At 38.6% G+C, this 22,748-nt stretch overlaps 1 protein-coding gene across 2 annotated transcripts in view; it reads left to right on the top strand.

Moving 5' to 3' along the window:
• The first annotated feature begins 615 nt into the window (after positions 1–615).
• Positions 616–22,748, top strand: part of fam91a1 (family with sequence similarity 91 member A1) — a 33,583-nt gene continuing 11,450 nt past the window's right edge. The window contains exons 1-12 of one of the 2 annotated variants that reach the window (XM_053637878.1): positions 616–1,011; positions 3,204–3,288; positions 3,445–3,596; positions 11,649–11,706; positions 13,788–13,855; positions 14,112–14,225; positions 15,855–15,945; positions 16,272–16,334; positions 16,878–16,984; positions 21,056–21,094; positions 22,135–22,247; positions 22,363–22,472. In XM_053637878.1, coding sequence (XP_053493853.1) covers positions 940–1,011; positions 3,204–3,288; positions 3,445–3,596; positions 11,649–11,706; positions 13,788–13,855; positions 14,112–14,225; positions 15,855–15,945; positions 16,272–16,334; positions 16,878–16,984; positions 21,056–21,094; positions 22,135–22,247; positions 22,363–22,472 — 1,072 coding nt within the window. In that variant the 5' untranslated portion in view covers positions 616–939. Of the gene's footprint in view, positions 1,012–3,203; positions 3,289–3,444; positions 3,597–11,648; positions 11,707–13,787; positions 13,856–14,111; positions 14,226–15,854; positions 15,946–16,271; positions 16,335–16,877; positions 16,985–21,055; positions 21,095–22,134; positions 22,248–22,362; positions 22,473–22,748 lie in introns of those variants that run through there. The other variant, XM_053637879.1, reaches the window with a different exon arrangement.

Consider the following 22,748-nt stretch of genomic DNA (forward strand, 5'->3'; position numbering starts at 1 on the left):
TTATGATTAGAACTGATGCTGGTAAAAAAAAAAAAAAATGACGTCACTGAATATTAATATACAATATTTTTATGACAGTGTCTGGACATGGACATTTTTGTCCTTTATGGACCTATGTGTAACTTTTTTTAATTGACGCACAAGAGTTAAAGATGTGATTTGCTATATGATTTGAATGTTTTTTGTATTATTATTATTATTATTATTATTATTATTATTATTATTATTGTTCTAAATTTTCAAAATTACAAATCCAACCAACATGGCAACTTCCAAAAAAAAAAAAAAAAGTTCAAATCATAAATACAAGCATACAGGTCACAAACAATAAGAGACTAAAATAAAATTACAGCACGAGTGAATGGATAAATAAATCTATTGTATAAGAAAGAGAAAACAAACAAACAAACAAGACAGTCTAGTTTAACCTCTAAGTGGGGTCCAATTAAATGATAAGACTGACATAAATGTACATCAATCTTCTTCTGCTCTCTCTTTCTGTCAGCAGAAACCAGGCGCTCATTCATTCTTTACATCGGGTGTATCCCAAATAACGCCTTACTCTTCCTGTAGACGCGCCCTTCCTAGGGTTTCAGATAATAGCTTCAACGCCCTAGATAGTCCACTACGTGTCTAACAGAAAGTCTTTTGCAATCCGGACTGTTGTTCTAACCGACTCGTAACGTAACGCACTGGGCGGAAGTGACGAAAGTAGGTGGACGCGTGACGAAAGGGGTTGCTTAAAAATACGACAAGGAAGTGGAGCTTTAGTAACGTCGGTTAAATCATATTGAAAGGAGTAAAATAAATATTTACATATTTATATATTGGTAGTTATATTTGGAAGGTTGTAGTAAGTGTCGGGAGGGTAAAGTCGGGCTCGGACTTACCCGGAAACCCGCTGCTAGCCATTTTAGCTGCATAACAGCGGATACAGCGATGAACACGGACGTGGAATTTCACATCAGGCAAAATTATCCGTGGAACAAGCTGCCAGCTAATGTCAAGCAGGTAAACACCTCGAAATAAAACGATATGACTGAATAAATCTGCTTTAATCTGTTATCTGGCAGGTTATTCATTATGACAGCTGTGTACTGAGACTTAACGACTCTCATCATCATCATCATCATCATCATCAGTGTGATTCCTTCCTTCTCTCCTTCTCTTCTCTCCTTCTCTTCTCATTCACCTGGAGCATCGCATCGCATTGCGGATCCCCACATCCAAGACCTCAAACATGTCCAATAAGTGTCTGAAAAGATCAGAGTCAGGCTTTAGTGTAAACATGATCCTGGATCTGATTAATCCGAGTGTGCTGAGAGTCCAGGACAGTCTGGTTCCTTATCATCAAAGCGATCTGAGTCAGAACTTCCAACAACCTAGGTTAGAGATACGCTCATTCATGTGTCACTTTTGCCTGAAAACTTTCATTCATTCATTCATGCTGAGCCGATCTCGGGAACACACCATCTGTTCACACCTAATGAAGCCAGTTCACCTACATGCATGTTTCTGTGAAGTCGGAGGAAACCCTGAGGAAGCCCACATGGACATGGGGAGAACATGCAACATGAAACCACACACCGGGCCCCTGCTCCGGATCAGTAACTCAACCCAGTTTGGCAGGTTACAGACGTGAAATCAAGCTGAGCTGGATTATGTGCATAGAGTTATATAGTTTTTGCAGTATATACTGTATCCTTTAATATCCAAAAATTAAGCAATGTCTTCACTCTTTCCTCATTCTTTCATTCATTCGTTCATTTTCAGTAGGGTTGTGATGGATAAGAATCCTATCCTGTGAACACTGGGTGTACAGTAAGGTGGGAATACACCCTGGATAGGATGCTAGTGAAACCCAGGGCACTATGTGTGCGAATACATAGTCACACCTAGGGGCAATTCAGACTGGCAGTTTAGTCCAAAACAGATCACAATTTGCATGAAAAATTGGTAATGTGAAAGCTGTTGTGCAGACCGGGAAGCGCACCGCGGTACCGAACCCGAGACTACCTGTAGGAGGTGGTCTGAGTTCAGTTTCACTGGAACTGTGCTGCGATTCCCCCAAATGTGAACACAGCTTGTACTCGGGTCCTCACTTGTTCAGGAAGTAACCTGCACGTGTGTTGTAGCTGATGACGACATCATTAGTTTCAGTAGCAGGGGAACGTTGTGGGACACAGAAGAGGTCCACTGCTGTGCATAATAGCAACATCATAATAATAATAATAGTAATAATAATAAACAAAACAAAAATATGGTGACTCGATTTGTAGAGGTCGACTGATTTTACCGATAACTAAGTTGTGCAGTACCTGCCGATAACTCATTAAACCGATACTGAATGAAAACATAACACTCAAAGTAAAATATTGCTGAACTTTATTACAAAAATAAACCGTTCTGACTGTAACATGAGAATGTACTGTATGTATTTAAATGAAATAAATATTAATATATTAACTATTAAGACATAGTAAAATAAATAAAATATATACTGTACATCCAAACTGAACCAAAAAGCAACACTCCAAATAACAAATAAAAATAGAGAAGTTGAAAATGAATCAAAAAACACTAAAGAACACAACAAAATTGGTCAGTGATTGTTTTTATTTCGCCTCTAGAGGTCGCTCACGTACCGTATAATGACAGCGGACCCTTCTCAGCCGCTCCCGCAACTGGGAAAAACTATCAGTGTAGATTTTTTCCGATAACCGATAGTTCCAGCAAACTGTTATTGGTCCCGATTGATTGGCAGAACCGATCCATCGGTCGACCTACATCACGTTGTGTTCTCTATGCGCGTTTGTGATGACGTAAGATGAATCGGTTGTTGGTCTGGTTCAATTTCTATTGAACTCCAGTAAATGTACTGGGATTCGAATGAATCAAGTGAATTTAAAACCAGACCAACGCTGGGAACAGGCGTGCTTGGATTCGGATCACAGCAAACACGCCCAGTGTGAAAACCACCTTATAGCCACCAGTCCACTGTGTTTTTGGTTGTTGGGAGGAAACCAGAGAACCTGGAGGAAACTCGTGCAGGAACAGGGAGAACATACACAACTCTACTCGAGCTTAGGCTCGAAACCAGGAGCAGTACTGCACCGCTCCATCATGTTGATTGATCATCATTGAGATGCTTAAACTGATTTTTTATTTTTTTTGTCTTGTCATCCATTTTCCCTGATTTGCAGAGTCTTGGAAACTCACAGAGGGAGTATGAAAAGCAGGTCTTGCTGTACAGCATACGAAACCAGCTGCGGTTTCGCAATAATCTGGGTAAGAGCTCAACACTGTAGTGTATTATGTAGATATCACTGTGTGATATACAGATTAAGTGCAGTATGATCATGATTGTTGTTAATTTACACGAAAGCTAACTGTAGATTGCGAGGTGGACTTCATGTTTAAAACGCAGCATGTTTCCCATGACAGTCAGACACGTGAAGAAGGACGAGCGGAACTATTATGAGGAGCTGCTGAAGTACAGCCGCGAGCACCTGATGCTGTACCCGTACCATCTGTCCGACATCACGGTCAAAGGGTTGCGGGTCACCCCCTTCTCGTACTACATCAGCATCATGGAGGTGCAGTGTGCTTTCATTCCTTCAACTGTAATTCATATCACAGTTTTATATTTATGCCATCTTCTGACCACGTTATTGTTTCTATAGTAACAGCTCATTCACAGGGATTTGTATGGCAAATGCTACACATAATCCAAAACCTAATAAAAAAACGTATTTGTTATTTAACAGAGAAAAACTTATACGTCGTTGATGTGGTAAACGGTTTCCATAAGGACGTGCTTATGATGTAACAATTATGGAATGAGTCTCCAGTGTCAGCTCTTTGTAACAGTCAGTAAGGTTTTGGCCAACAGGAGAGTCTTCAGGTTCTTTTAACTTCGAGAGAAGTGAGCGAGAGAGAGCGAGAGAGAGAGAGAGAGTGGGGAAGAGAGACTGATGTGGGAATTGTTTATAGCTGCTATAGCATAAATGAACTATCGTGTTTCTTGAACGTTCCACAACATTTAAGCAGTTAGAAAGCACAACATTGTTCATTAATACATTAAATGACATGAGAAATCAATATTTCCTTGATCTTTTGACATATAAGAGGTCATTGTACCATTCAAACGTCCTGCAAGTGTTCTAGCTTAATACGTCCTCCTCGGTACAAAAAGAGCATTTATTTAACCGAGCTCCAAAAACAGCTCGTTTGGATGTGGAGGGATTTGTGACGTCGCACGGGTAAAGACATTTGCATGTGACTGCCCCTACAACAAGACATCCACACCTCCTTTTACATCATCGAACCGTTGGCCACGCCCACCAGCGCTCAGTCACGGAATACAGTGTTATGGCAGGGGGGCGTTGGTAATTAATTCATAGGCAAAGATGCTAATCAATCATAGCAGTGCATGGTTAGATTGAAGGCTTAAAGGTAAAGGACACGAAAACCGATCATTTAATACGTTTAATACGTACTGGTATTAGAAAATAACGAACTTCAAGGTGGTAACAGTAACTCCGATTTGTTTTGTTTCCTCTAACAGCACACCTTGTCATGTTTTATTTCTTACTTATATGCATAAATGTTTCTTTTTATGAAGAGATGATCTGATTGCTCCGAACCGTTTTCCCACTGTTGCGGTGACTGCGATTGATTATGATTCCTTTCTCTATTTGCTGCTAAACCAGGATGATTTTATCCCAGTTTTTTTTCATTCTTCCATTTTGTTCAGCAAGGGAACAACTTTGATTTTCATGGACTGGGTTGTCACATTGGCATTCGGAGAAACCGCAGGTAGCTCATGCCAGCCGTATTCATCATCTGATTGCTGTCTATTCACATTATGATTGATATAATTTACATGGCTGCTATTAAGCTAAATCCTTCTGAAGAAAGTGATACTGCACCCACTAATTCCTGTGTAGTCAGGTGATGATTAGCGTAGTTCAGCCTAAATTTCTGTCAGTTTATATAGACAGGCTTTTGGTTGTGTATTCATCTGAATAACCGTCAATCACAGTGACATCATTATTTTTTATTGTTGGCTGTGATGTATGGTAGATGTGACTCATTTCTGTTAAATACATAAAAAAAAATAGTATAACACTTTAAACAATACATGTTGTCGCAGAGAAGCTTTGGCAGAAGTCGAGAATTTTGGAGAATTTTCCCTATTCAACTACTAAACCATCAGACCATTTCTCATAGGTTGTATATTCATAATTGTATAGAAAGGGCGTATATACGTTTCTACATCTTCTTCAGAAGGTGGTTCTCTATAACCTTAAGCAAGTAATCTGCACATGAACACTCACTGATGGAATAAAAACCTCACATAAAAACAGTGGTGAAAGAAATAGCACAGAGAAGCAAGATTCTCCTAACATGGATGTAGGTTTAGAGCCCTAAAGAGCAAACCAGGAGCAAGAGCAGTAAGGAAAAACTCCCTGAGATGACATGAAGAAGAAATCAGAAACCCAACCCTTCTGGGTGACACCCGATAGCAGAATGATGAAATGCTGTATACAGGTTAAGTGTGTTGAAAAGATTTTCAGTATGGCTCCTGGGATGAATGCGGGACTGTATTTATGATTACAGCAGTAGTTTATTTGAAGGCACAAATCTACAGTGTTGAATTTCTTTGTTTCTTCTACTTGCTCTTGAATTGCACTGGCAGGCTAGATCAGTGTCCGGTGTCAGCACACAATTGTATAGAATGTCTTGGTTTGGTGTAGCATTGCAATTTTTCTTCACTGGAACTAAGAGGCCCAAAACCTGTTCCAGCATGACAATGCTTGTGTGCACAAATTGAGCTCCATGACAAGACACGGTTTGTCAAGATTGGTGTGGAAGAAGTGGCGTGGTCTGCATAAAAGTCCATTAATCACGTTTGGGATGGGTTGGAATGAAAAGTCTGTGCCAGGGGAGATTAAATCTGGAATGTAATGTTCAACAAGCACATAGGGGCATGATGGTCAGGTGTCTGCAAAATTTTGGCCATATATAGTGTAAATAACAGTGCCATTTTATAAATCTGTGTCTCATCTGCATCACTCATACTAGTATTGTGTAACGTTATTGGGAAGAGCGGACAAGTCATACATTCATTAGTCATCCAACAGGGCAATGAAAAGCCCTAATGAACCCGTACATGATTCCGCTGGGTTTTAAAATTTTTTTAGTGATTGTTGAGGCCAAAAATACTTGATTTTGCTGTGCCTTTTTTTTCAAAATTTGCAAGACAACTTGTGGAGTTTTTTGTGCTTTTTTTGCAGAAAACTACTTGAATTGGCGAAATTGTTTTGCGCGGTCTTTCGTAGTGGTGTTTGTTGGTAAATAAGTACTTTTAGCCGTACTCATGTTCGATGCACGTGAATCGAAGAGGGCTTTGGCTGAATGCGCGTTGCGATGACGTCACATGACGCGCCTTGGCCCAAATCTGTGGAAATTCTGGAGTAATTAAAAAAACAATTGGAAGCTCCGACGAATGTTGCGGAGTTTGCTTGATTTTGCGTTCATTTCCGTGATCGCGAAATCGCTAAATCCTGGAGGACTCCCTTAATGTGCTGTCCAGTCCCTTAAGTTTGACTAAAACATGATGGCTTATGTAATAAACTATGGCGGTTAGCTAGTTCACTGAATTAATGCAGTCACAAATGATTATATAGATTCCTCTGTAAGGGACGATTAGAATGTGTCCAATGTAGCACAGAATATTTTCACTCTTGACAAAAATTCAGCAACTTTTGGCTATGAGCTGTTGTGTTTTCTCCTCACCTTTGACATAAAATCTTATTCGAGCTGTATGTCATCTGTGCAAGCTAATTACTAGTAACTACCGATGTGTGTAGCGCTATAGGTGGTAGGATTTGTAGCAAGTAGCGTGCACTATAGTTACAGCGTTGAGGTGCGTCATAGCAGTAAAGTGCATTTTGTGTAAATATAAATAGCAAATAAAAGGTTTTGTTTTGCGAAAGTCAATAGCAGGAAGGATTTTTTTTCCAACATTGCTGAGCACTAGCCTACCGAAAATACTGCTCTAGTCTGGAGATGTCTTCTTGGATCAGGCACCCGGGCTACAAATTGTCCATCACTGACTGATGTAAATTCATAGAGCATTAGTATATCTTATTTTGTGGTAGTATCCTCACAGAGTGTATTCAGTGTTTTTAGTTAACGCACCAGACAAATGGTCTGTGGAACATGCTACAATTTAATGATGAGAGCTGATCGTTTTCTGATAGAAAGATGAAAGAAGTGTACTTCAGAAGTCCAGCCAAGTCGAAAAGCAACGCATATCAACACAGTAAACAGTGTAGCAGCCTGTCCTAAGATTAAGTAATACCTCTAGGCTGAGATCATGTGTTTGAAGTGGAGGGATAGTGTTTATTAAAGTTGTCATTGAATTCCCACGCTGCACCACAAACAGAACTACTTCTCCCACACATCACCGTCTACAATCGTACAACAGTGCGAGCTGACAATCTGTCTCTGCAGATGGTTGCCTTGGGCTGGCCATCAGGTTCTCAGTGAGTGCTCTCTAACCCTGCTAGGATTGAAAAAGGTCCTCATGCTGTGATCATGGTATGGAAATGTCACATGATCATATTGTTTTCATGTCACAAAAACGTTACTTAGCAAGATAGTTAAAAAAAATAAAATAAATAATAATAATAAATATATATATATATATATATATATATATATATATATATATATATATATATATATATATATATATGAGAAAACAGCATTTATACATTGTTTTGATGAACTACAAGACAATTAGTGTTCCTTATTGCAGCTGACTGACTTCCAGGAGAGTGTTATATTTTAATATCTGAACTTCTGCTGCAGTGAAACGTTGTAAGTGTGTACTATGATATTAGCCTGTACAGTTCTCATAGGTATGAATTTTTCATGCCATTCCACACCTAATACAATTCCAGTGCACTTCCAGTACAGATCAGTGACTGAACACTGTGCAGTGTGTCATTAGACTAGCTAGTGCAGGGGTGTCCAATCTTATCTGCAAAGGGCTGGTGTGGGTGCAAGTTTTCATTTCAACCAAGCAGGAGGCACACCTGATTCCACCTGTTTAATCAGTTGATCTTGGCTTTCAGTAGACTCAGGTGTGGCTTCTGCTTGGTTGGAATGAAAACCTGCACCCACACCGTCCCTTTCCGAATACTACTGGACACCTCTAAGCTAGTGTATAGATTTAACACTTTGGACTCAAGACATGGTAACTACACTCATTGTACACTTTAATAGGAACACATGTACACTTGCTCATTTATGCAGTTATCCACTCAGCCAATCATGTGGCAGGAGCACAGTGTGTAAAATCATGCCGATACAAGACAAGAGTTGACAGTTGAGTTAACCAATGACTGCCTCAGATTCTTGTTCTTGGCTGACAGGAGTGGAACCTGAGGTGGCCTTCTGCTGTTGTAGCTCATCCACCTCAAGGTTCGATGTTTTGTGCATGCTGAGATGCTTTTTTGCTCACCACAGCTGTAAAGAGTGATTATATGAGTTACTATATCCTTCTTGGCAGCCAATCTGTGAATTCAAGACACGAAAACCAACCAATCTAGCCATTTCCGTCTGACCTCTCTTATCAGCAAGCTAAATTAACGTATCATTTTCCAACAAGTTTTCAGGATGGAGTATGTTACGCTTTCTATGTTTGTCTTATTTAAATCTAGATTTAAAAAAAAAAGAGAGGCTGGTAAGGAAACGACTGTTTATAGCTGTTATCATGTAAGTGTTAACATGAACGTATCACTATTTAATAAATAAAACATTGCTAACCTTGGCAAACTGCAGTGGAATTAGAGCAATAAAACACTTCAGGTCGTGATGTTCAGGTCTTATTTTTTATGTTATACCTCAATTCCAGTTACCTTGACTAGACATTCAAAATGACCGAGCTGACAAAGAGTTCATGTCATGAACATAAAATGTCTGTTGTCCTCCACAACTGGAGCTCTGCAGAATGTTCAAACTGTGCACACCTCCACAACTCTATCATATTTAAAGTGCATGACTCAGTAAAAATGAATATAATTATATAAATATGAAGAAATAGGCTAAATTTTGAAGGTCGATAGTTCTATAAAATCTATGAAGCATGTGGCGTCTTCACATACATTTTAAACAGCTCTGGGAAACCGGAAGCTGCACTTTCTGACATAAATACATGCAGAACTTCATATAAAACAGTTTCTGGTGGTTAATTTGGATCATTCTTATATAATTCAGTATATAACTGCGCTGTTAGAGTGCCTCCTCATCATTACATTTGACTATAAAGGCTATAGTCTATGACGGGGTCAAATTTGTATCTCAGAGGGGTGGAATTTAGTGTTTCTCAGATCTAACACATCTAATAACTCTCTTCATTAACTCCTGGGTTGAATGAGGAGTCTTTTGAGCAAGGCACTGGGCATTAGAGATGATGGCTGAAGGGTATACAGTGGATCTAAAAAGTCTACACATGCCTGTTAACATGGCAGGTTTTTGTGATGTAAAAAAAAAAAAGAAAAGATGAAAAATTGAAGCTATATCATTTCAGAACCTTTTCCAAAAACAGCCAAAAAAAAAAAAAAAAACCAACAAAAAAACCCCAGCTTAAAACAGTAAACCTTTATCATGGCTTGCCCGAGAAAAGCCATAAAAAGAAATATTTGCATATAAGTTCATAACCCTAAATGAAGAAAGAAAAAAAAATTCAAAAAGAAAAAGAGAGATTTACTAGTATTTCAGATATCTCAAATGTGGAAATAACATAATAGGAGTGTTAAACTGAAAAACAACAAGAATCAAAAAAACAAACAAAAACAATACCCAGCTTGCATTAGTGTGTGCACCCTTTTATATTTGGAAATGTGTTAGTATTCAGAATCAACCAATCACATTCAAACTCATGTTAAATACTAATTAGTATACATCTGCCATCAATTAAATTGACTGATTATCCCCAAATAAAGTACAGCTGTTTCTATAGGATCTTCTTGGTAGCATCCAACTGGAAAAAGTCCAACAGGTAAAGAGTGTACAAAGCAGGTACGGGATCTCTTTCTTGAAAAATATCAATCAGGAGAGGGTTACAAAAACATTTGATGAGTCCAAAGTTGAACTTTTTGCCATAATACCAAAAGATATGTTTGGCACAAAAAACACAGCACATCACTGAAAGCACACCATCCCCACTGTGAAGCATGATGGTGGAAGCATCATACTTTGGGGCTGTTTTTCTTCAGCTGGAACTGGGGCTTTAATCAGGGTCTAGGGAATAATGAATAATTCCAAATACCTGTCAATTTTAGCACAAACCCTTAAGGCTTCTGTAAAATACTTAAGATTCAGAGGAATTTCACCTTTCAGCATGACAACGACCTGAAGCAAACCTCCAGATCAACAAAGGAATGGCTTCACCAAAACAAGTCAGACCTAAATCCAATAAAAAATCTGTATGGTGACCTGAAGAGGGCTGTGCGCAGGAGATACCCAGCCAATCTGACAGAGTTAGAAGGCTTTTGCAAGGAAGAATGGCAAAATATTGCTAAGTCAAGACAAGAGGTGCCAAACTGATTAACTCTTACTCAAAAGTAAGAGAGTAAAGTAAAAGTAATTAAGTATTAATTTACATTTTTTATTTTTCATTTCCCCCCTAAAATGATTCTTATTGTTTCTCAGTTTAATGAATAGGTTAAAATTTCACAATAAAGGTGGAAAAGGTTCTGATAATTTTTTTTTACATCACAAAAACCTGCCATTTTGACAGGGGTGTGTAATACTTCTTATATCCACTGTATGTCTGTCCCAGCCTTCATTTTGGTTGTGAAATCACTGGGCATATTTAAAAAAAAAAAAAAAAAAAAAAGCACCTTGTATTAATGTTTTCAGTCTGAATTTTATTTTGTAAATGGGACTTACCTTTGTTCTAGCTGTATTTATTCCGGTTATCTTTGTAGTAATTTTTATATAATATATTATTCTAGCAATTAAGATTTTTCTTTTCTTTCTTTTTTTTTTTTAACATTCTTTTCTTAATTTTTTGAGCCTTTGAAGTTTTGAGTTATTGTGTGTGTGTTTTTAAAAAAAAAACATTATAAGTGCATCTGTTCCCTTATGTAATAATTACTCGGTTTATTGTAGTTACTTTTGCTTAATAACGACAAAAATAATCTTCATTTATACCACAGCTTCTTTAATTGTAGCGCTGTAAGTGAAATCATACAGGCTTATCGTCACATAACAGAACTATCCTCCCGTGACTTTTACCATTTTGTAGGCCGCTACACTGGGCGATGGATTGTGACATTTGGGTAAATCATTGTATCAAAGGCTAATCTGCACTTAACATGCAGCAGCTACACATTCATTTTACCCAGCATATTTCTTTTTCAGGTTCTTGTGTGCTAAATGAATTGAAGGAGAAGGCCATATTTGTCCTGCGGGCCTTAAGAGAAATGTTGCCCGTCACCGACAGTCGAGACTTGACACTCGAGAATCACTATGTTCACCTGATATATGGTTGTGATCTTAATAGCTAACGTTTTTGACAGTGTTCTCTGTGGAAGATTTAACACATACTCTTTACCTCCTATTTTCAGGACATTATGAACAGTGAGAAGAGCTACGACTCTTTGCCAAACTTCACTGCTGCTGACTGTAAGTTCTCTCCCCGTTTTGCCTTTGCCAATTCCCTGTGAGCCTCTGAAGGTGATTAACTATTATCAGTGACCTTCTCATGCTCACTAACATGGCCAGAAGCCAAAAGAGCTTGCCAGTGTGCACACAGTTAGCTGTAGCAGTGACTGAAAAGCCATGCCTTGTAATATATCTTAGCAGCGACTAAGTTTTTTTAATAGCTGAAGGTTTCATACAGTATAATTTTTTTCCGTGGGGTCACAGTAATAGCATATCATGGTTGGTTTTCAAAGATGTTTTGACGAAAAAACACATCACAGTATCAGCAATATCTCAGAAAAGTGTATTGTGACATAACTCATCATGATGTCACCATTATATTATCATATTGACCAGCCCTACATGTAGCATGGGGCCCTGAAATCAACAACGCCCCGAAGTTCAAAATTGAATGCACATATAGTGGATATAAAAAAAGAAAAAAGTCTACACACCCCTGTTCAAAAATAAAACCAAGATAAATAATTTTAGATCGTTGTCCACCTTTGTGACATACTGTAGCAAAATCCAAGTGTAAAACAAACAAACATTTTACGGGAGAAAAAAAAGAAAGAAAGGTCTGTCTTTTGTGGCCAAAGATGTGTTTGTGTGTATATGTCTGTCTGTTTGTCTAGAAACAGGCTGGCTTCAGGGACTTGAGTAAGGAGGAGTCAGGATGAGTCATTGTGTTTCTGAGCTTTTTTAGGTTGCTCACATCATAACGCCACTAGGATGGCTCAAAGGTCAGCTGTAAGAGAAATATAGAGCATAGCTCTGCATCTGTAGACACAGTAGATAGGAGTATTACCTCCTTAGGCAGTGGTAGGTCAGTGGATAATACATTCTGCACAGAAGGTCGTGAGTTCAAATCCCAGTACCACCAAGCTGCGGTTTTGAACAAGTTGTATAAAAAAGAGAGAAATGTAATTCGCTCTGGATAAGGGCTTCTACCAATCTGCCCTCTTCTACATACATGATCTCACAGACGCCTACGATTGGTTAGTGATTGACAGGTGAAAGAGAGACAGTGTGCCATCCCTCCCACCCAGAGAGCACAGCTAATTTTGCTCCCTTGGCTCCCAGCCACAGATGGCTGCGGCATCATTGTGATTCGAGCTCGCAATCTCCCAATGATAATGCCAACGCTTTTGTGTTGCACCTCCGGGAGCAATGGTAGTGCAAGTTAATCAAGTCGTGAGTCATACAAGTGAGTCATGCAAGGGTGCTTAAGTTTTTTTTTCTTTTTCATTTTTTAAAGTTGTAAATATGAGACAAACGGTTTGCAAAACAGCATTTAAAAAAATGTTTGTAATATCTTTGTTTAAATTTTTTTGTGAATGAAAGTTTTGTACTTTTCCTCTAAACACCATTATGGGACAGTGGAAATCTAAGAAATCTGTCATGCCATTTATTTAATCCGTTCAGCATTTTGTCTGCAGTAACTGCTTCGTCCTGGTCAGGCTCATGGTGGATCCAGAGCGCATCCTGGAACCACTGGATAGGACATACACACTCCCATTCACACACTCATGCACACACTCACTGACATTTAGTAGCACTTGAGAGTCAAGTCCCCGGGGACAATGCTATAAAATATTCATCCATATTAGTTATTTATATACAATTAAAAGCCCTGAGATATATGAGATGTTTTGTCTCGCTCAGTAGACTAACAGTAGAGAATCTGTTGAATGACATTTTTAGCATGAGTGCTACTAATTTAGCCATTCAAGTGGCCTTTGTTGGTTTTAAACCTTGTGCATAACCTCGCTGTCCAGGAGCCTCATTTATGAAAAACATATTCACAAAAGGGGCCTTTTATGGTTTTTACACTATTATTTGCGAAACTTGCACCTATGCACATGCATAGAGGTTGAGGGGCGGAAAGAAGAAACAACTACCCCTAAGGTGAAGGGGTATGATAACGAATAATTATGAGAGTTAAGTAGTGTAGAGAGGTGTGTGTATTCACTGTGTTTAATAAATCTGAATAGTCTTAGCGTGGAATCTATACAGAGTGTTATAAACGGCTCTGGTTATTGATGCGCCTCTCTGCCTTTCAGGTCTGAGGCTTCTCGGCATTGGGCGGAACCAATACATCGATCTGATGAACCAGTGCAGGTCATCCAAAGTAAGAGAGAGAGAAAAAAAGAATTTTTTATGTACCTCAATCTGTCAATGTCCTTTCATGTTTTCGCAGCTATGTTAATGAAGTGTGTGGAAGCTCTCTTAGGATTTTCAGCATGAAAATCGTCAGATGTTCTTTAAGTCTGGCTGTGTTGGAAGAGCCCAGAGGAGAGCTGTGTAGCACTCCTCAGAGAGTCATGCCTTGTAGCTGTAATGAAATTCACATGCTCTTGCCTAACCAAGCATCTGTCCCCAACCAGAAATTCTTCCGTAGAAAATCAGCAAGGGATCTTCTGCCAGCCAAACCAGTGGAGATCTCAGTGGAGCCGTGGTGGGTAGCGCAAACCGGCTTCATCACCGAGGACGACATAAGGGTAAATAATCAGACAGCAATCTTTTGAGTGCTGGATTAAATGATGCATATTAAAAAAAAGTCAGGCTACTGAAAAGGATCTGGTACTTAATACCTGATGTAGAATAATAATAATGGTGAATTTAATGAAAGTATTCACCCCCTGGGTCAAGAACCACCTTTTTTTTTTGCACTTATACAGTAGCTGCAAGTCTTCTGGTATATGTCTCTATCAGGTTTGCACATCTGGGCTCTATATTTTTGCTCATTCTTCTGGGCAGAATTGCTCAAGCTTTGTCAGATTGGATGGAGTCTGTTGGTAAGCACTAGTCTTGCAACAGATTCTCAATCAGATTGAGGTCTGAGCTTTTGACTAGGCCTTTTGACTTTCAGGTTTTTGATTTTAAACCACTCCGGGTATAGCTTTAGCAGTGTGCCCAGGGTCGTTTTCCTTAAGAAAGATAAACCTCCGTTAAGTCTCTTGCAGTCTAGAACAGCTTTTCTAGGTTTGCCGTGTATTTGGCTCAATCCATCTTGCCATTTTCCCATTACCTGCTGATGAAACACATCCCCACAACATAGTGCTACCACCATTATGTTTCACTGCATGGACAGTGTTCTCACTGTCATGTGCAGTGTTGGGTTTCTGCCAAATGTAGAGATTTGTACATGCATCATACCAGAGAACTTTTTGCATGTTTGCTTAGTTGCGAATGTGGGATTTCATATGGATTTTTAAATTAATTGAATCCTCCAAAAAAATCTTCTTCTTGCCAATTTATTTTTTTTGATAATGCCCAGTTTTAAGGAGTGTCTAGGCTATGGTTGTTTCTTTCATCTGAATTTTTTATCTGTCCTCCTCACTTCTTCAGAATTACCCTTGGCCTATTGGTTGCATCTCTGACTGATGTCTTACCTGGTCACTGATTTTAGCTGAGTCGTGCTTATTCTTTCCATTATTCTTCCATTTCCATTAATAATGGATTTAATGGCGCTCTGCAGGTTGTTCAAAGTTTGGGATATTTTTGCTAACTTCTTATTAATCATCCGTTCATCCATTATCACCATCCGCTACTGACCACAGGACTGCTGTCAGCTGGAGATGATTATTATTTTTGTGTGTGACTATTTTCAACTCAGCATTGACACTGAGGTGTTTAATAATCCGAGAAATTCTGTGATGCCGGTTAGACTTCTAACAGCACCACATACTACCGTGTCCGTGTCACTGCTGTGCTGAAAATGAACCGACTGTGGTGTCTAGTGGCTGATATGGATTGTGTATACCTATAAAAACATACCAGTATGAAGGTTTAACTGATAAAATAGGTGTATAATAATATTGTATATAGAAAGTCACCAACCATTTTTGTTTATAAAACAAATTATATTAAGCTTATCTCTTTTTTTTTTTTTTTTTTTTTTTTTTTTTTCTTTTTTTTTTTTTTTTTTTTTTTTAGTATCCCACTTATAGTTAATGGAAATAATTTTCTTTTTCACCTTGAACTTAGCCGTTCAGGGTGGTATTTACACTTTAAAAACTTTGTCTTTATGTAAACAAATCCTGTCCCAAACCTCTCAAAACAGTCCTTCTATAGTTGCTCATCAGTGGTGGTATTATTCTGAGTGCCACTTTGTTGGATGATTACAGATCTGTTCTTCAGCGGAGAAGAGAGCCATTGATAAGATGATTGATTCCGGACCCCAGCTGGCTGGATCAATGGAGTACAATGTGGTTCTCAGTGAGTGTCGTATCCGAGAGGCTCATGCGACAGGAATTCAGCTAAATGAAAAACAGTTAAAAATAATGAGATGGCTTATGATGGAGTGCAGTAGTTAGAGCTGTTCATCATGTAGGCTGAATAAAGGCTAATAGAAGAAGCGAAGAGAAGTGTTGAGAGTATGTATGAAGTTTTTTTTTTTTTTTTTAAGTGCAGTCTGTACTCTGGAAAAGTACTGGGGAAGCTGTTGAATGACAATTTAGCTATTCAGTTGATTTGTGCTTCAAATGACGGTATACTGTGACATCAAATCTCATGCTTGTTTTTTTGTTTATTCCCTTTTAAAGGTCTGTATAACAGGGGCTTTATATACCTTGATGTTCCCATATCTGATGACAGCTGTATATCAGGTATGTAGTTATCGGTTAAATGAGTAGCTTGTTCCTGAGTAGCTAAACAGGAAGGGAGATCAAATTGGGAGTCCATGAAAGCACCTCTGAGCTCTTGTATGTGGAAGAGGGTAGATAGTGTTTCCCTCTGAGTGTGTTTTGCCCTGTGTTGTAGCCCACGCAGCAGGTTTAAAAAGATGCAGCGGCAGTGACTCAGCAGAAACCTGTTAGCCCTCATCCTCCCCAGATTGTAGCTAGGAGAGAACTAACTAGTTGGAAGGAATTGGCAATGACCAAAAAGAGTGTGGTTTTATTTTTACATCACTAATGTGTGTGTTTTTTTTAGACACCTGGACTGTATGTATGTCATAGGCATATCCATGTGTAGGTTTAAAAGGTTTTAGCTCATCCTTGCCTTGTAATATTTTTCTTAGCAACTTTTATGTGTAATAGCAACTGAGAGGACCATTAATCCATAGTGGAAAATGAGTAATCTCACTTCCATTTGGAACAATTCCAGAGAAAACATTTGTGCTGATGCTTTTGGTTCTGGTCCATTTGCAGTGCCACCTCTAGAGGGTTTCGTCATGAACAGGGTCCAGGGCGATTACTTCGAGACACTGTTGTACAAAATCTTTGTGTCCATTGATGAACAGACCAACGTGTCAGAGGTATATATTTGTGTGTGTGTGTGTGTGTGTGTATACATGTATATGAGCAACGAAGGCTGTGAAAAATTGCCTTTATTGTTTAACCTTTTGATCTTTTGTTAAAAAATTCACAAAAATACTCTGCTGTCGTGGATATCAAACAATTGCAAACACAGCACAGGTTTATAAAAAAAAAAAATCTTTGTTAAATATAGGTGTGCAACAATTATTGGCACCCTTTTAGTCAACACATTGTGCTAGCTCCCTTTGCCAAAATAACAGCTCTGAGTCTTCTCCTATAATGCCTGATGAGGTTGGAGAAAACATGGCAAGGGATCTGAGACCATTCCTCCATACAGAATCTCTCCAGATCCTTCAAATTTCGAGGTCCACGCTGGTGGACTCTACTCTTCAATTCACCCCACAGGTTTTCTATGGGTTTCAAGTCGGGGGACTGGGATGGTCATGGCAGGACCTTGATTTTGTGGTCAGTAAACCATTTTTGTGTTGATTTTGATGTATGTTTTGGATCACTGTCCTGCTGGAAGATCCAACCACGGCCCATTTTAAGCTTTCTGACAGATGCAGTCAGGTTTTCATTTAATATCTGTTGATATTTGATAGAGTCCATGATGCCATGTATCCTAACAAAATGTCCAGGTCCTCTGGCAGAAAAACAGCCCCAAAACATTAAAGGGCCACCACCATATTTAACCGTGGGCATGAGGTACTTTTCCATATGGCTACCTCTCTGTGTGTGCCAAAACCACCTCTGGTGTTTATTACCAAAAAGCTCTATTTTGGTTTCATCTGACCATAGAACCCGATCCCATTTGAAGTTCCAGTAGTGTCTGGCAAACAGAAGACACTTGAGTTTGTTTTTGGATGAGAGTAGAGGCTTTTTTCTTGAAACCCTTCCAAACAACTTGTTGTGCTTGAAAGTTTGTGAACATTTTAGAATTTTCTGTTTCCCTGCATAAATATGACTTAAAACATCATAAGAATTTTACACAAGTTGTAAAAGTAGATAAAGATAAACCAATTAAACAAATGAAACAAAAGTATTATACTTGGTCATTTATTTATTGCAGAAAATGATCCAATACTACATTTCTGTGAGTGGCAAAAGTATGTGAATCTTTGCTTTCAGTATCTGGCGTGACCCCCTTGTGCAGTATTAACTGCAAATAAATATTTCCGGTAACTGTTGATCAGTCCTGCACATCGGCTTGGAGGAATTTTATCCCATTCCTCAGTACAGAACAGCTTCAGCTCTGGGATGTTGGTGGGTTTCCTCACATGAACTGCTTGCTTCAGGTCCTTCCACAACATTTCTATTGAATTAAGGTCAGGACTTTGACTTGGCCATTCCAAAGCATTAACTTTATTCTTCTTTATCCATTCTTTGATAGAACGACTTGTGTGCTTAGGGTCATTGTCTTGCTGCATGACCCACTTTCTCTTGAGATTCAGTTTATGGATATATGTCCTGACATTTTTCTTGAGAATTAGTGGGTATAATTCAGAATTCAATGTTCCATCAAAGATCACAAGTCATCCTGGGCCAGATGCAGCAAAACACCCCCAAACCCTGCCATGCACACCATTGTTGTTCAGTGTTCTCCTGATGGTAGACTCATTAACATTAGCCAATGTGAGATAGGCCTTTAGTTGCTTTGAAGTTACCCTGGGTTCCTTTTTGACCTTGCAGACTATTACACGTCTTGCTCTTGGAGTGATCTTTGTTGGTCGACCACTCCTGGGGAGGGTAATAATGGTCTTGAATTTCCTCCATTTAAACACAATCTGTCTGACTGTGGATTGGTGGAGTCCAAACTCTTTACAGATGGTTTTGTAATCTTTTCCAGCATTATGAGCAACAGCAGCTTTTTTCCTGAGGTCCTCAGAAATCTCATTTGTTCATGCCATGATACACTCCCACAAACATGTGTTGTGAGATCAGACTTTGATAGATCCCTGTTGTTTAAATAAAACAAGGTGCTCATTCACACCTGATTGTCATCCCACTGATTGGGAACACTTGACTCTAATTTCACCTTCAAATTAACTGCTAATCTTAGAGGTTCACATACTTTTGCCTTATGATGACCCGATATGTAATATTGGATCATTTCCCTCAATAAATAAGTGACCAAGTATAATATTTTTGTCTCATTTGTTTAATTAGGATCTCTTGGTCTACTTTTAAATGTTTTGGTTCATATTTATTCAGATATATAGAAAATTTTCAGGCACCACTGTAGGTGACTTCGGATTATAGTTTCACAGTGCGTTGAGACAATATAGACACGCGTCCAATTCCAGGTTCATTTATAACATCTTCAGTTGACTGGAACTTCTTAATTATTGCCCCTATGGTGGAAATGGGCATTTCCAATGCGTGTGCTATTTTCTTATAGCCACTTCCCATTATTACTTTTGATATTTATTTGATAAACCTGTGTTTTGTTTGCAATTGTTTGATATCCTTGAGAGCAAAGTATTTTTGTGATTTTATTTATTTTTTTTTAACAAAATATCAAAAGGTAAAACAATAAAGACAATTTTTCACAGCATTCTTTGCTCATATTTACCAAGGTTGCCAGTATTAGTGGAGGGAAATGTGTGTGTGTTTATAATATATATATATATATATATATATATATATATATATATATATGAATGTATGTGTGTGTGTGTGTGTGTGTGTGTGTGTGTGTATATTTTTAAATATGCAGTGCTGTGAAATAGTATTTGCTGATTATCTTCTGTTTTTGTGTACATCTCATACTAAATAGTTTTAGATCTTCAAATGAAATACAACATAAAACAAAGGCAACCTGAGTAAACACACAATACAGTTTTTATTTATTTATTTAATTTATTGAAGAAAAAAAGTTATCCAACACCTATCTCCAATGTGAAAAACAAATTGCCTCCTTAAACCTAAAATCTGGTTGTGCCAACTTCAGCAGCAATAACTGCAACCAAACGCTTCCAAGAACTGGAGATCAGTTTTGGATCGTTGTCTTGCTGCATAATCCACTTGCACTTAAGTTTCAACTTATGGACTGAAGACTGGTCCTTTAGGATTTTCTGGTAGAGAGCAGAATTCATGTTCACACCATCACACTTCCACCACCATTCTTGACCATAGGTATGATTATCTTTTTGTGGAATGTATGTAATGGGACACCTGTCTTTCCAACAGTACCACTTTCGACTCATCAATTCACAGAACGTTCTCCAAAAAGGTTTGAGGATCATCAAGGTGTGTTTTGGCAAAATTCAGACGAGCCTTAATGTTGTTCTGGGTTAGCAGTGGTTTTCACCGTGCCACTCTTCCATGAATGGCATTTTTGCCCAGTGTCTTTGATAGTTTTGTCATGAACGGTGACCTTTATTGATGTAAGAGAGGCCTGTAGTTCCTTTGATTTTGTCCTTGGCTTTTTTGTGACTTCCTGGATGAGTCGTTGCTATGCTCTCAGAGGAATTTTGGAAGGTCATCCACTTCTGGGAAGGTTCACTACTGTGCCGAGTTTTTCCATTTAGAGATAATGGCTCTCACTGTGGTCCTTTAGAGTCCCGGAGCCTTTGAAATTGCTTTGTAACCCTTCCCAGACTGATGTATTTCAATCACCTTCTTCCTCATCATTTCTGGAATTTCTTTCAACTTTGGCATAGTGTGTTACTGCGTAAGACCTTTTAACCAACTTCATGCTGTTGAAAAAGTTCTATCTAAGTGTTGATTTGATTGAACAGGGTTTGCAGTAATCAGGCCTGGTTGCATCTAGTCCAGCTGAACCCCATTATGAATGCAGTTTCATAGACACATTTCATACGTTTTCACACAAGCTCAGTTGATATTTGATAACATTTTTGCTTCAATAAATCACATTATCATTTAAAAACTGTATTTTGTGTTTACTCCGGTTGCCTTTCTTTTATCTTAGATTTTGTTTTAATTTCTGAAACAATTTAGTATGAGAGATATACAAAAATGGAGGAAATCAGGATTGGGGACAAATACTTTTTCACTTTTACATCCATCACAGCTTTTTTTGACTCAATTTTTCTTATTTGTTCCATAAGCTGGCGAATGTACTGGAGATTGACTTGGGCCTGGTGAAGGTATGTATTTCAATCCCAACTTTTCATACTATGTTGGACATGCAGTCAAGCCATTCTTAGTGACTGAGAAAAGACAAATCGTACATGCATCATCACTACACCATTATTGTTTTCAAACATGGTGCACTTTTAATGGATGCAGAAGAAAGCCATCTCACTTGCTGATGTGCAGCTTCACTCTACTCACTCTGAATAGGGAAAGAAATTCAATGAAATTTTCTTTTTAGACATTAGAGCCCATTTCCTCATCAGACACAGTGGAAAACAAGCTTGTTTTTAGTACGTCATGATAATAGCCTAATTATTTTATTTGTAATTAAAGAGCTCATTCAGACCTGACCTTTACTAGTGCATTTACTTTGATAATTTTGATATTTTCTTAAGATGTGCGGACTGTAAAGCATTCGTTCCCTCTAATCCAATTAGTCTGAATCCATTTATAAATTCAGTTGACAACTCTGGATATGAACAAATGTCAGAGTGCAAATTAGTTCCAGGAAAAACCCACATCTTTTTTGAGTATAGAACCTGCTTTAAAACCGACAGTATGGACACACTAGATGCAGCCTACACATGTAAACCATATGGAAATGAAACCACAGGCTTTCTCGTCGCGCGACCACAAACAGAGAAAACAGTCTTCAGCCGAACTGGTGCCTGACCTACTTTCGTCTGCAGCATTTAACATTTTTGAGGAGGCAGTGCAATTTTATCTCTGTGTGAATGTTCTTGACTTTTCATTTTCTTTTCTCTTTTCCTCGCATCATTTCAGGCAGGTGGTTTTCTAATTGCTATGATGTACAAACCAAAAAGTTTGATGACTTGCGGTCACTTTATGCCAGGATGTGCTTAGCAGTAATGTATCTTGCTTACAATTAGACGATATAAAGGCATTGATGTTATCACATTAGTTTTCTGTGTTATTAAAAGATTTTCTCTGGAAATATTATAAAGTCTTGGTGATATATTTTGGAACTGACAATTATTGCTGTTTCCACAAAACAAAAAACCACACTCTTAGCTGTGTGCTTTGAATGCAGAATGCTGTGTCCATGTACTGCCGACTTGGTTTTGCCATCAAGAAAGGTCAGGTGATCAGCCCCGACCAGCTGCACCTGTCATGGAAAAGCGCTCCCTCTGTCAACAGACTAAAGTATGGCAACTGATTGTGTTTCTGCACGACTTTCGGTTACTTTTAGAGCTAGAGCCGAGCACATTTTGAAGTTCGGCTTTTTGTGTGTGTGTGTGTGTGTGTGTGTGTGTGACAGGGGCACTATGGACCCTCAGAAGATGCTGCTGTCCTGGGAGGGGGGCAGTCCAGTAATGGAGGCTGGTTCCTCTGCTACTGACACAGACACCACCAGTTTGGAGGACCAAGGTGAGCGGGTGCTACTCCTGGACTACACCTCTGTGGGAAAACATTATATATCTACAGCAAGCGCCCAATTACAAAAGGAGAAACATTCATTCGTTTCACCTTGTATCCTATTCAGATAAAAACATCTCATCTCGGTTTAATTTTGTAGTGACCTGAGACCTGACCTGAGTGTAATAAGTTCAAAAATTGTTAAACGTGACTTGAAAACATGAAACAAGGTCATTAGCCCACACACCTGCCATGAGGCAAATCCACAAGCAAACTGGTAGAGTATTT

Source organism: Ictalurus furcatus, chromosome 12, assembly GCF_023375685.1.
Source record: "Ictalurus furcatus strain D&B chromosome 12, Billie_1.0, whole genome shotgun sequence".
NCBI classification, from domain to species: domain Eukaryota; kingdom Metazoa; phylum Chordata; class Actinopteri; order Siluriformes; family Ictaluridae; genus Ictalurus; species Ictalurus furcatus.